This window comes from Embiotoca jacksoni, unplaced genomic scaffold (assembly GCF_022577435.1).
Source record: "Embiotoca jacksoni isolate LCO1_2020_lvr unplaced genomic scaffold, fEmbJac1.0.p SCAF_21, whole genome shotgun sequence".
Lineage (NCBI taxonomy): Eukaryota > Metazoa > Chordata > Actinopteri > Embiotocidae > Embiotoca > Embiotoca jacksoni.
Window position 1 is genome coordinate 5528275 of NW_027185352.1, and position 13222 is coordinate 5541496.

Genomic DNA, 13222 nt, shown 5'->3' on the forward strand with positions numbered 1-13222 from the left:
GACTTTCACAGTCTCACTAAACTGAATGTTAAAAAAAAAAATCCACAATTGATGCTCACATGTGCCTCCAAGAAGTGCATATAATGAACGTGTTGGTAATTTACATTAAGTAGCCTTAGCTGCTGTTTTTTGGGGGTAAAGTATATATCAAAAAGACTTGTTTGAAAACATATGAGAGAACACAGCAGGTAGTTTTCATCAAAGAAACTCTGAAAGCTCCTTTTATGTTCACTGCCCAGCAGGCTGACATCGTTACTAAGAAGTTGGTGAACATAATGTTTAACAACTAAAGAGACAAATATTTCCTTTCATGAATCGGTGGAGACGACAGTAGATCTAAAAGGAGTGTAAATATTGGATTTACATCTTGTGGCCAGAAACATGGCTGAAAAATTAGGGCTAATGTTGCTGTAGATAAGCACCTCAAGACATCAATAAGGTGACAAGATAGGACCTTATTATTGCCTTTATATATTAATATTCAATGCTCTATTACAGCTTGTTTTGTTTGCTCCCAAGTGACCAAAGATTTGTTAATGCCTGTCTGAGTAGTGTCTGTTTTTTACCTCTAAGTTGGCAGTTTTGAAAGGCCAGAATACATTGATGAAGAATCATAATATCCACATTTAATGCAGGAACATGGTAACGTTTCCAGGTTGTTGCAGCCGCATGTTGTTGTGTCTTTTTTTTCTCTGTAAAAACTTAGATTTTGCATCTGTAACATGCACAAAAATGACCATTTGCTGGCATCTTGCCTGTTGCTTCAAGCCAAAAAAAATCTGATAAGAGTTTTGGACGCTGCAAGTATTGTTGCTCAAGCACAGCCGATACCGATGATTAATCTTGCTGTAGGAAAAACTCCTGTCACTTCAGTGAAACTCATCACTTGCTCGGGTTAAACTGCCTGCGTGCGTTTCAGTGGCCATCGATGTGGACGGGGAGTTCTTCGTGAGTGGAGGAGGTCTGAGCTCCAGGTTCCGTGTTGGAAGAGTCACCTTCCACTGGGGACGCTGCAACGCAACGTCAGAAGGCTCCGAACACAGCCTGAATGGGATGAAGTACCCTCTGGAGGTAAAGGACACGGGAGGATCTGTTCTGTTTAACTGTGAAGCCTGCTGGAAGATAACCTGTGTTTTGGTGGCTGTGTTTCAGATGCAGATCCACTGTTACGATCCAGATGACTTCCAAAGTCTGGACGACGCTTTCGAGGAAGGAGGGAGGGTCGCTGCCCTGGCTGTGCTGTTTGAGGTGGAGAGACCTGATGATTGAAACCTCGCTGTAATATTGTTGTTGCCTGTATGTGAGATCTGTCAGCTTGTGTTCTGGTCTACAGATCAGCCTGGAGGACAATGAAAGCTTCAGTCCTGCTCTGGAGGCCATCAGCACAGTCAGCAGGTTTGGTAGGTCGTTGCATCGTAGCCTGGTAGAAATGAACGTGTTGCTTGATGCAGGTGGTGATGACGTAACTGGCCGGGGTTTAAATTTGCTATTTTGTCAAAGATAATCGCTAATGTTGTGTCAATGCGTCGCACACTGAACAACGAACACTAAATTTCTTTCTTCCAAGGAGAAAGAAATTGAAGTAAAAAAAAACTAAAACTCAGCTGCTAAGACCATGATTGTGTTCAGAACAGAACTAGTGTATCAACAAAGAATGTAAAATGATGCTATAAATGGTAATTCATGATGGTCTTAAAAAAAGAAAATACAAAACATGTAATCAGACAAAGCAAGAGATAAATTACAAATACTCATTGAATAAGAGGCTGACAGCATTTAGTCCAGAGTTTAAAGTTGACCTCTGGAGTTTTCTTGGAAACAAACAAAAATCACATTTACATTCAGTGTTACTGAAAGGCTTGAGATTTTTCACAAATGTGATGAATCTACTTCCTTCTAGAGCTGCACGATTTTGAATAAAATGAGAGTCAGGATTTTCTTGCTTTAAATTGAGATCTCGATTCTCTCATGATTTTTTTTAATAAATATGTTTATTGCTCTTATTTACCTGATACAGAAGGAAACGCGTCAAAACTCATGGTGGTGCCTGATACAGGAGCAGCACATCAACTTTGGACGACAGAAAATGAACGCTGTTGTTTCAGCTTCATGAATCTGACACTGAACGTAAAAACAATCAATCACGTGTCTTCTCTTATTAAACATAACAATTGAACTATTTTTCTTTTTTTATCATTATTATTATTATTATTTTTTTTTTTCTTTCTGTCTCTCTCTTGCTCTCACTGGGTTTATGTCCCTGTTTCCGGCTGCTCTGCATCACTAGATGTAGTGTTGTCATTTGTTGAGGGAGAAAGTCGAAGCACTTGTTTTGATGCGACTGATGAAAATACGTCAGAATCATTGTCACGTAGAAAAGAGATCGCAGAAAGACATGAAGCGAGATCACATTTTTGACACATTAGTGCATCCCTACTTCCTTCCTCACAAAACACTATCGCAGCTAATTTTCCTTCAAAGTTTGAATCCAGCATTGTTTACATCCATATTCAGGAGCAAACAATCTCCTTCTCTCCTGTGTTTGTTGCTTTCAGGGCACATTACCTCCACCTGTTTATCAGTAAACAGTGACGCCTCGGTCGAGGCACTGTCCTCGTGCACAAACAAAACGAGGACCCACTCAGAGAAAAACTGATTCATAGTGCTATTAGAGGTCGAAAGCTCCAGAGAATACCATTAATGTCCTTGACACAAAAATAAGTGGGTCAGGGCAGCAAGCGAGAGAAAACTCATGCAGAAACACTATTACACAGTGAAGGACACTTTTCCTTCTCCTAAATGATAAAACGGTAAAAGACCAGTGGCCGTTTTTTAAACTGCTTCGTCCTGCAGCTCGCACTATAGATTTGTCACCTGTTGTTTTTACCAGGTAAGAGTGCCTCAGTGGAGGCGTTCACCTTGAGGTCCCTGCTGCCCAACAACACCGACAAATACTACATCTACAACGGCTCACTGACCGCTCCGCCCTGCTCTGAAGTGGTGGAATGGATCATCTTCAAGCACACCGTGACCATATCGGAAACACAGGTCAGTACATTTTATCACTCACACACACGGGAGTCCGCTGTTATCAATGCTAATTTCTGTCCTGACATTTCAATAGACTCTAAAAAAGACAGTAGCACTGTTTTTTATTCTATTATTCTGAATGGAGCTTTAGGCAGTTGCATCATTCTGCAGCAAAGCCAGCGGTCCTGTAAAAGCTTCTCTTAACATGAGTCAGAGCAGCTCCAACTAATAAATAGACGGAGCATTGTCAGATGGAAGCCCGAAGCTTTATGATGAAAGTCTTTTATGTCAGACACACGCTGTCATACTCATGTAGAGCTTTGAGATAATGAAAGAGGAAAGGTTCACGTTGGATTTTTGGGCATTTTGGATCAAGTCGTGAAAACTAGCAGTCGACTTCGGCTTCTGAGTTCATCTTAGAAACACCTCTGCTGTGTTTCAAATGTCGTACTTGTGTACCAACACTCACGATTCTGAGTGCAAAAGTGCGTTCACACTGTCGAGTAGAGAAACATGCAGTGCACGACAAGTACCAGGATGATGCACTCAAAACGGTCCAAAAAAGAAGTGTGAAACGTTGGACACTTTTAACCCTGGAGGAAGGGGCGGGGCCACTGATGTAGAGAATTTTCAAATTAAGTGTCTGAAGAAGCTACAGCTGTTCCTGAACACCACACTAAAGTGTTTCTTTTTCACTTCTGCTGCTGGACAGAAGACATCAGTGTTTCAGTCCCTCCTGGAAATCGTGATCTTATGATCACAATAATTCACGCAAACTCTGCAATATTTGAAAGAGCTTGCAATTTTTTTTTATTGTTACAATTTTTCTCCAAAAAAGGTCGTCAGCAGAATCTGTGCTAAAGTGTTAACGGTATGAGGCTAGTCTTTTCAAACAAAACTCGCTTTATTAACAAACATAACTCCTCATTTACAATCAGAAAGGCTCGTTATTTCTCATCTCCAAATAAAACTCGGTGCACCGGAGGAAACCGGAACAAGCGGACGGGGTTTGCGGGAAACTTGGTCTTCACATCAAGATTCTCTAATTAAATGCTTATTATCAATGGAAGTGGTGACATATTACTGTATGATAAAATCATTTTATACACGCGTCAAGTTGTCAGAGACTGCACTTTGTTTTTGTGAATACAGTAGGCTTCTGTGTTGACATTAATTATACAGCAATTAGAGCTCTTATTTTGACAGCTGATGCAGTCGTTGTTTCTATATTAGCGTCAGACTGTCTGTTTGGCAAAGCTGTGTCACATTTATGATTTTTTGGAAACTGTTAGCCCCATGGTTTTGTAAATTCAATAAATGAATAAAAAAAAGATGAGAACTCAAATATTTATTTGACGTGCAGCATGATTAATATCATTGGAATCGATTACATATCTATTTTTTTTATTTTTCTTGACTTTACATTTTTTCGAATTCCCACAATTTTACCGCAACAAACTCACTTAAAACTTATTACACTGCAATTTCTGAGAGTATCTGCCGCAAAATCAAGCATTTTTAATAGCAGCAATTACAAAAACAATTTTTGGGTAAAATAATTGCAGATATTTTGCCAGGGTATGTGTTCACATGTTAAGGTTATTTCCGGTCAGTACAGAATAGCCGTGTGCGATTTGAAACAACACTACTGTCAAATTTCCTGCACTACAGGAGTAAGAGTCCTAACATGTAGAAGCACTATTTGTTAGTGTACTAAGAGAAGTATGTCATTTACAACACAGCACATCTTTAAAATGGATGAACATCCTCTTTAAAGTTAGCGTCCCTGCTGCCAGTGGTTGTTGCGTCTGCTTGTGGTTCGTTGCTGGTTTCAGGTCAGCTGTCTTTGACATCTGTACATGGAACAAAAACTAAATGTTAGGTTGAGGTGATGCAGTGTGACAGGGTTACAGAACTTAGAAAAAAGGGTTTTGTTGTGGCTGTGTGTGGTGGAGAAGGCAACACGAGCTGACACTGTAATGTTACTGCAGTTTGAGGCCACGCTGAAGATGTCTGAGGACCCCCGAGGAACGACGACTTTGGATTAAATCATGTGTGTAAAAATCATCAATTTCGGAGCAGAATAATGGTGCGACCGAGGCCCTGCCGGTGGTTGTGTGTTTACTGGACGTGCACAGTTGTTCGTGTGTGTTTGTGCTTGTGTTTGCATGATTGAAACGCGGTGGCAAGGCATGACACGGGCACGTTGGAGCTCACCAAAAATAGAGCAGCGCTGTCTCTCTGCCTCAGCCTGGCAAGTACACAAGCCTCTTAAACACACACACACACACACACACACACACACACACACACACACACACACACACACACACACACACACGCACACACACACATACATACATACACACACACACACACACACACACACACACACACACACACACACACACACACGCACACGCACGCACTCACTCACACACACTCACAGGCATCAGTTTTAGGTTTATTTTGGCTACCAAATAGAGACGAGGAAGATGCAGAAGAGGTGTTTCTTTGCTTTTGTTTCCTCTCTGTTCACCTCTGTGTTGTCTGTGTGTGTGTCGGCAGCTGGAGGTGTTCTGTGAGGTGATGACCATGGAGCAGGCCGGATATGTGATGCTGACTGATTACCTGCAGAACAACTACAGGGAGCAGCAGCAGCAGTTCATGGGTCAGGTGTTTGCCTCCTACACCGGAGTCGAGGAGGTGCTCACGCCCAGTATGTCATCACCCATTCCAGAGAAACGTCTGCTGCTTGTTTGTCTCCTTTAGTTCTACTTTGAATTTCATTTGTTTCTGCTTTCTCACTGTTGTCCTTCTATCCATCATGTCGTTTTTTTACTGAGAACAAAAAGACAGGAAACATGGGTCGACATGAAGCAAACCCAACGGGTTCAGTTCAGATGCTTTCACACGTACCTTGTATGGATCTATAAGAAGTTGACCGAGCGCTTTGCTTTTCAGAAACACATTCACAGCCACTTGATTTACTCTATTTTTATGTTGTTTTCTGAAGTCACAGACTAGATGCTGCACACATCTAAGTTACCTGCATTAAGTCTGGGCACAGAACAACTTGAGTTAAAATGATGTTTAGGTTCTTCTGGTGACCAACACCCTCCATATAGTCTCTGTCACCTCCTCTCAAACCCAGTCAGCCACGTCAGTCTGCTATTTAAACATTTGTACTCTAGAGCAAGACTCTTTAGCAGTAACAGGCAAGTCAAGTCAGTTTTTCATTATAGCACATTTCTATCCAACATAAGTTGACCAAAGTGCTTCCCAGCAGACAGAATTAAAACAATTCAGTTTGATTTAAAGCAATCCACCAATTAAAAATAGATTAAGCAATAAACAAAATTAGAATAAATTAAATCCAGTATCAAGCCAACACAACACGTGGATAAACATGAGCATTAATGATTACGAAAACAAAATGTAGGTATGGGCTAATCTGGAAAGTTTACGCCCTGTATATCATTACTTCATCATTATTTTGTCATAATCATAATGACCTTGGTTGGAAAAAGTAACTGACAGATTGATCGATGATGAAACTATTTGGTAGGTACACCCCTTCACAATAAAACAGTGAATGAAAACCAACTGATAAAACACTGTGTAACCAACCTTACTCAACCTTATATTTCTTTCAGTCCTTTCATTCATGGTGCTGAGCCTGTTATAACACGGGGAGTGATTCGTTCCCACAGGCTGTAGCAGGTGAACTAAGAAATGTGCTACAGGGCAGCAGCTTTGGTTTAAAGGTTTTTTTTTTACTTTGGGTTTTGGGTTCATATTCAAGATTTGGGATAATACATGTACAGCAAAAAGATGGAAAATGTAGGGGGTGGCCAGTTGTCGACTAATGGGTTGATGGTTCCCATGCTGAAATGTTCTTTGGAAGGACACTGAATCTCAATGGCAAGCAAGCATGGCAGCTCTGTTGCCATTGTGTGTGTGTGTGTGTGTGTGTGTGTGTGTGTGTGTGTGTGTGTGTGTGTGTGTGTGTGTGTGGTAATGGGTGAAGTGCTTTGTAAATCTCTGAAGTAAAAAGGTTTTGTGTAAGTGCAGTCTGTTTACTTTCAGTGACTTTCAGATACACAGCAGCTCAGCCAGTGAGTTTGGACCAGCAGAGATCTCAGCAGCAGAGATGTCTGAGAAAATGGTCTTGCCCACCAGACTCGGCATGTTATGACTTTGTCCTTTGAAATATTCTTCCTTATTAGGCTTTAAAAAGTTCAAACCAGAGTCTCTAAAGCTTCTCACCAATCTAATTTAGACCAAATTTTGGACAGCCTGGTGAAGAAAAATTAATCTTCCCCTCAGGGATCAATATATATGTTACATTATTAATCGTATTTCTTTTGCCATGGCTGAAAATATTGGCCATCTTCTGCTTCCACTGTGTCTGCACTGCTTTCTCCAAGGTCAGCCCCATCGAGATCATCAAAAGATATAATTCACGACGCTCCCTGTTCTCATAAAGTGGACCCTGAAGTAAAATGGACCTTTTGGGTTGCCAGGGAGCTCGACTTTGTAGTTCAGTCACCCTGCTCCTCGTAGAGCAGGCAATTTATTTTGCATCTCTTTTTGAAATTGAAATAGAGTATTCAGAAATTCAGAAAAGGGTATTTTTTTTGCCCGTAACAAATTCATGCACACACTTATACATGCACCACCCACTCATTGCCACATTCACCTCCTGAGCTGGGCTTTTAAAAACAGAATCTAATATTCCTCCAATTTCAGTGCGGTCGATTAGCATCAAGTTACGTCAAGAAACTCAAAATGTTCAATGTTGCACTGTTTCTTTGTTGTTTATTCAGATTCAGATGTTTACTTATGATGTATTTTGTCATCTCTTTCCTTTCAAATTTTTATTAATCGCACAAATTAATAATTTCAAACTTTTAGAAATAATGACAAATTCTCCTTAAATGTCAAAGCAAACAACTTTCTACACGCGCAAGACAGATTTTCCTAATTCCTCCATCTCTCTCTCTCTGCCGTCTCCAGCCTGCAGCTCGGAGCCCGAAAACGTGCAGGCGGACGCCCAGAACGACACCACCATCGTGGTGATGTGGGAGCGTCCCCGCGCCGTGTACGACACCACTATCGACTGGTACACCGTCACCTACCAGAGGCTGCAGGGCCGCGAGCAGAACAAGCAGGAGTACCGGACGGACGGAGACCAGGACGTGGTATGAAAGCTCTGTTTATATCTGCCTCCACAGCAGCCACATGTGCTCTCACCTTTGACTGCAAGTAATTACAGCTCCATTATCTCCAGTCAACACAGGTACATTTTACTGAGGAATAGATAATTGGTAGAAATTACAGTCACTCCATCCGTCCACTCTCATCCTCCGTCTGGCACTCTGATGGTGTGAGTGCTGTTGGAATCTGGATTGATCGAAGTGATTGAATGATTAATGACGACAATCCATCTTGGCCTTTTAACTGAACTGAACAGCCCTTATTGTGACCAGCAACATCCGTGTTCGTGTATTTACAGTATGTATGTGCACGTGTGCATGGATGTCAGTATTCAGACCAAGCCAAGACAACACAAGGACTGTTGTCAACCTTTTGTTTGGAAACGTGATATTTATGTGTGCAGAATTTTGTTTAGTGTTTCAGTGTTTCCATGTAATTTAAATACATCTCTGGTGCTTTGGGTTATAATTCTAGTGTGGCTTCCTCATCTGTTACGGTTTAAGTCTAAATTATGTGTAAAGCTCTTTCTAATCATCATATAATAATTTAATCGTCTGGACTAAACATAGTTTAGCTATACAGTGAATAACATTTAGGCTAAATTCCAGTGTTTATACATCTGTTTGCAGTGGTGGTTATTTCCTTTCTGTGGTGGTGCTCCACTGCTGAATGAATTCAGAAACAAGTTTTTAATTTCTTATTTCAATGTTTCGTCCTTTATATTATAAAAGAACGAGAAGCCGCTCATTTGAACTCTCCTTTGTGACTGCAGGGTGCCATCATCTCCAGCCTGCTGGCCAACAGCAGCTACGTGGTTCAGGTGGTGGCTGTCTGCACCAACGGACTCAGAGGACGCTGGAGCGACCAGGTCATAGTGGACATGCCGTTGGAAGACCCCGGTACAAACGCACACACAAACTTAACAAAACCACATATTTTAACTACAATTATAAGTCTTCATTTCTTTCCTCTCGTCCTAGAAAGCAATTCAGACCCCGACCCTGTCACAAGGGATTTGGACATCAACAGTGAGGTAGGACATTGTGTGTACCTGTGGAGTCACCTGACCTCGCAATTATGAAGAATGTAACACAATTATTTTGCAGTGCTGACATTTGTCCTGTGTTCAATCATATCAGTGGAGCTCATTATTATGCAAATGAATGTAATTATGTTGGTAGAGGCTTGTCATTGAGTGTTTGGAGAGCAGGAGTAAAAAGGTGGTGGGGGACTTTATGAGGCACATGTTGAGGTGAGATTACAGAAATGATGTGATGTACAACCTCTCCCACATTGAATTTATATGTCAAGTAATCTTATTAATTTAAGAAAGAAGAGGTGAAAGTATAAAAGTCCCTCCAGTTTTTGTGTCCCTCCAAACGCAGTATATAAAACCCAACATGTTGGGTTCTTTCTTGAGGTCTCGTCCACATGGGAGAAGCCAGATGACCAGAATCAGGTGGATCTGGCTCCAGAGGATCACAGCCCGGTGGAGGAGATCCCAGTGGAGCAGACCAGAGTGTACCAGAACCAACCTACGCACCACCAGAACCAGCCCACAGACCAAACCCAAGAAAACCAGAACATCCCAGTCCAGGTGGACCCTCATTCGACCCCAAAGACTCCCTCTGACTCGGCCATTCTGCAGAAAATTAGACTCAACCAGACAAAAAAAACGCAACAAATCAAGTTGCAGCCTGATCCCATAGATGAGAACTGGATCGACATTGACGAGATGATCCCCACAACCCGGCCCTTCACCAAACCGGGTTTTGACGGCAATAGCGCAATCTGGGTAACTGAGGTAACCGAGCAGCCGGGCTTCCTGTTTCCATTCGAGCGGACGACCACTCAGCCGGCAATCCGGCGGCAGATCACAGAAGAGGCGTCGCTGGCAGTGTTGCCGAATGAGGTAATTCTTTGAACTTCCTTTTTCTCATTGTTTATTTTATCTTTACACAAGTAAATGTAATAATGGATGCATAAACCTAGATCAAACATGTGTCTGATGTTCATCTGCTTGTTGTCCACCGTCTCCTCTCCCTACAGTCGAGTGATGCTGATCCACCAGAACAAGCTGCTGAAAATGGCCTCCCATCTTCCGAGTCGGACCTCTTCACCGCTCCCGTGGAGGACGTCCATGTCACAGATATCTTCTATGAAGACACAGTGAACAGCTCTCTGCTGGGAACCTCCACCGCCCCTGCAACAGCGTTTACCTCTGTGCTGCCAGGTCAGATCTGACAACAAGAGCTTTTTTTCTGTTTCTGACACTCTTATTTACAAAAAAAACAACATGTTGGAGTGTTTCGCTATTGCAGCTTTTCCTGCAGCGCCAGGAATGAGTGTAATCCGACAGCAGTCACTCACAAACTGAGTGACTGCTGTCGAATTTCAGATGGACTGCCAGAAAACTAATAAGAAGGAGGGACTTTAGCTAGCTAACCTGAGTTAACTTGTAGAATAAATTGATTGATTATTGATTTTATGAGACTCGTTAAATAGGAGTCTATGGAGCAGGAGGCTTTTTGGAGCCAACCTCTAGTGGCACCCGGTGGTATTGCAGCTTAAGGCACTTCTGCATCGGTCTCATTTTTCAGACCCGGAAGTATCCACTTTTATATACAGTCAATGATTTAAACTTATTTAAATTACCCTAAAAACAGTCTCAAAACCCTTTTCTAGAAAAAGAAAAGATGCATCGTTCAATCAGTATTTATTCAGATGTCTCCGGTATTATTCACAAAATATTTTGTCTGTTATTTATGAATTTTGGAGTAAACATGAGGGTCTGAAAATCTAAATATCCCTCAAAGCAATTTTGTAATACTTTTGGGCTTATTTGTAATGTCATGTCCTGTTGTGGCACCACATCTGTCAAATCATGTCGTCTTCATGTACATTTTGTCCGCAGGTAACAAAGGCTCCGATGAAGACGACGATGGCCTTGTGAACAAACCGGTACCAGACACCATCCCCTCCGACTCCTCCACCCTGTCCTCGCCCTGGATCATGGACAAGACGGCGACTGCCAGCAACACACTCTCCGATTCCGTCTACAAATCCATCACCACCTCGTCTCTCATCAGAGTGCTGCTGCATACGACTCAGCCCATGTTCAACGGTAAGACCACATGAAAAACACTTCACATATACAAAACAAATACGCACTTCCTCTTCAAAAGCAGCTTTGAATTTTCAATCTGAGGGATTTCACTGAGCAGCAGCATGGTTTAAATGCATGTTTTTCTTCTGTGGTGGATAGACAGCGGGACTTAATTGCGGTGGATGCTTGCCTTTTCTCCCTCCACGGCTCACTATGCTGTGCAGCTAATCACTGCTGTGCTCCGTGGACAGGGTGACATGATGAGGATAATGCTGCTGCTGCTGCTGCTGCTGGTGGTGGTGGTGGTGGTAAATGATGATGACCAGAATGAGTAAGGTGGCATTGATGATGATTAGAGTGATAATCAGCATCTTCTTCACTCTCTGATCTGGTTGCTTGACTCTTTCACAAATCTTTCAGCAAGTAACTGGACGAGGTCAAATTTTCCCCGGCTCAATATAATCTGCTTGAATCCACTGGAGCTTGGTGATTTGATTCTAGTTCTGGGACTCCTCCTGTTTTGTCTGAACTCTTTCCTGTGGCTCCACGGCGCTCTCTGGTGGTTGTTTCTTCTCTGTCCTTTAAGACTGCAGGCTTCTGTTCATCTTTACCCTTTTTAGCATTCATTCATACAGTGTGGGGATGTCGATGACTCCGAGCACATTTTACTCTGACTCTCTGCATCTGTTTGAGTCTCTCACCTTTAATCAAACTCTCACGTTCACCATTTCTGGGACATTCAATTCTTCTTTTCCACCTTTTCTGGCATGAAAAAACACATTTTAAAAGGACACTTCTCTTTGATTTGATCTCCTGGAAAGTTTTTTTTTCACTTTGGCTTTTCTTGCAGAAAATACACCCACATCCAGAGTTGAGGATTCAACCACTGATGGCTATTTTGGTTTCACACACTCTCTAAACACTGGAATAATTGTTAACCCTGAAAACCCTGCAGTCTCTGTCCCTGAAGAAGAACCTCCAACCCTCACACACTCTCCTGCCCTCCATGAAAATAAGAAGTTCTCTGAAGATCACTCTTTAAATACGGATTTAGAGCAACCTCAAATTTCTCCTACTTTGAGTTCTCAGGATCACTTAATTGCTGCATACTCTCTTTCTCTGCTGCCTGATTATGGTACCATCAACTTATCAGAAACAACCACTGTTAAAGGAAATACTTCAAATACTTCTCAGACTAACAGCAGGGTGCAGGATGGTCTGAATACTTTGCTGCATCACAAGAGTGAAGGGGAAGCCGAAGCGAATAGACATGAAGACAACTTTAGTTCGGTCCCCTCTTTCTTTGATTCTGAAGGTTTGGACTTGTCCAACGGTCAAACAGAGGACAGTGGATCAGGCTTCGACAGCACCAGGCCCAATGAGAAACGGGCAGAAGCTGCTACAGTTAAAACTGAATTTTCGACATTTGCAAGCTCATCTGTTAGCTTCAAGGTGGACAGTACAGGGGAGAGGAGCAGACCAGGAAGGGAAATGGCCACTGAAAGAGATAATAATACCGAGGCAATAAAGAAAATGGGTCACCAGACAGAGTGTGAAACGGAGGAGAAGGAAAGTGGTGAGGAAGAGGAAACGATAAGAGGAGTTAAAGACATTGGGAATCAAAGAGAGAAGAAGGTGGACAGAGAAACAAATGAGAGTGTTAGACAGCTCAATAGCAGAGCCGGCTGTGACCTGCTGAGAGAGAAAGAGATGGAAACTGAAGCAGAAACTGTAGCAGGAGGGAGGACGTTCAGTGAGAGTGGCAGTGGGGCTGAGGATGTCAGTGGTTCAGGAGAGCACGGCGGGGTCACAGGAAGTGCAAAGGAAGTCAGTGATGATAAAGAAGGTTTCAAAGCTGTAGAAAAT

General features: G+C 42.3%; 1 protein-coding gene across 2 annotated transcripts in view; it reads left to right on the top strand.

Annotated features, from left to right (window-relative positions):
- Positions 1-13222, top strand: part of ptprz1b (protein tyrosine phosphatase receptor type Z1b) — a 66980-nt gene that overhangs the window by 39983 nt on the left and 13775 nt on the right. For both annotated transcript variants that reach the window (XM_069156541.1, XM_069156542.1), the window contains exons 4-14: positions 920-1071; positions 1153-1248; positions 1334-1400; positions 2891-3048; positions 5599-5749; positions 8050-8234; positions 9023-9149; positions 9231-9283; positions 9671-10162; positions 10300-10483; positions 11165-11374. In XM_069156541.1, coding sequence (XP_069012642.1) covers positions 920-1071; positions 1153-1248; positions 1334-1400; positions 2891-3048; positions 5599-5749; positions 8050-8234; positions 9023-9149; positions 9231-9283; positions 9671-10162; positions 10300-10483; positions 11165-11374 — 1875 coding nt within the window. The remainder of the gene's footprint in view (positions 1-919; positions 1072-1152; positions 1249-1333; positions 1401-2890; positions 3049-5598; positions 5750-8049; positions 8235-9022; positions 9150-9230; positions 9284-9670; positions 10163-10299; positions 10484-11164; positions 11375-13222) is intronic.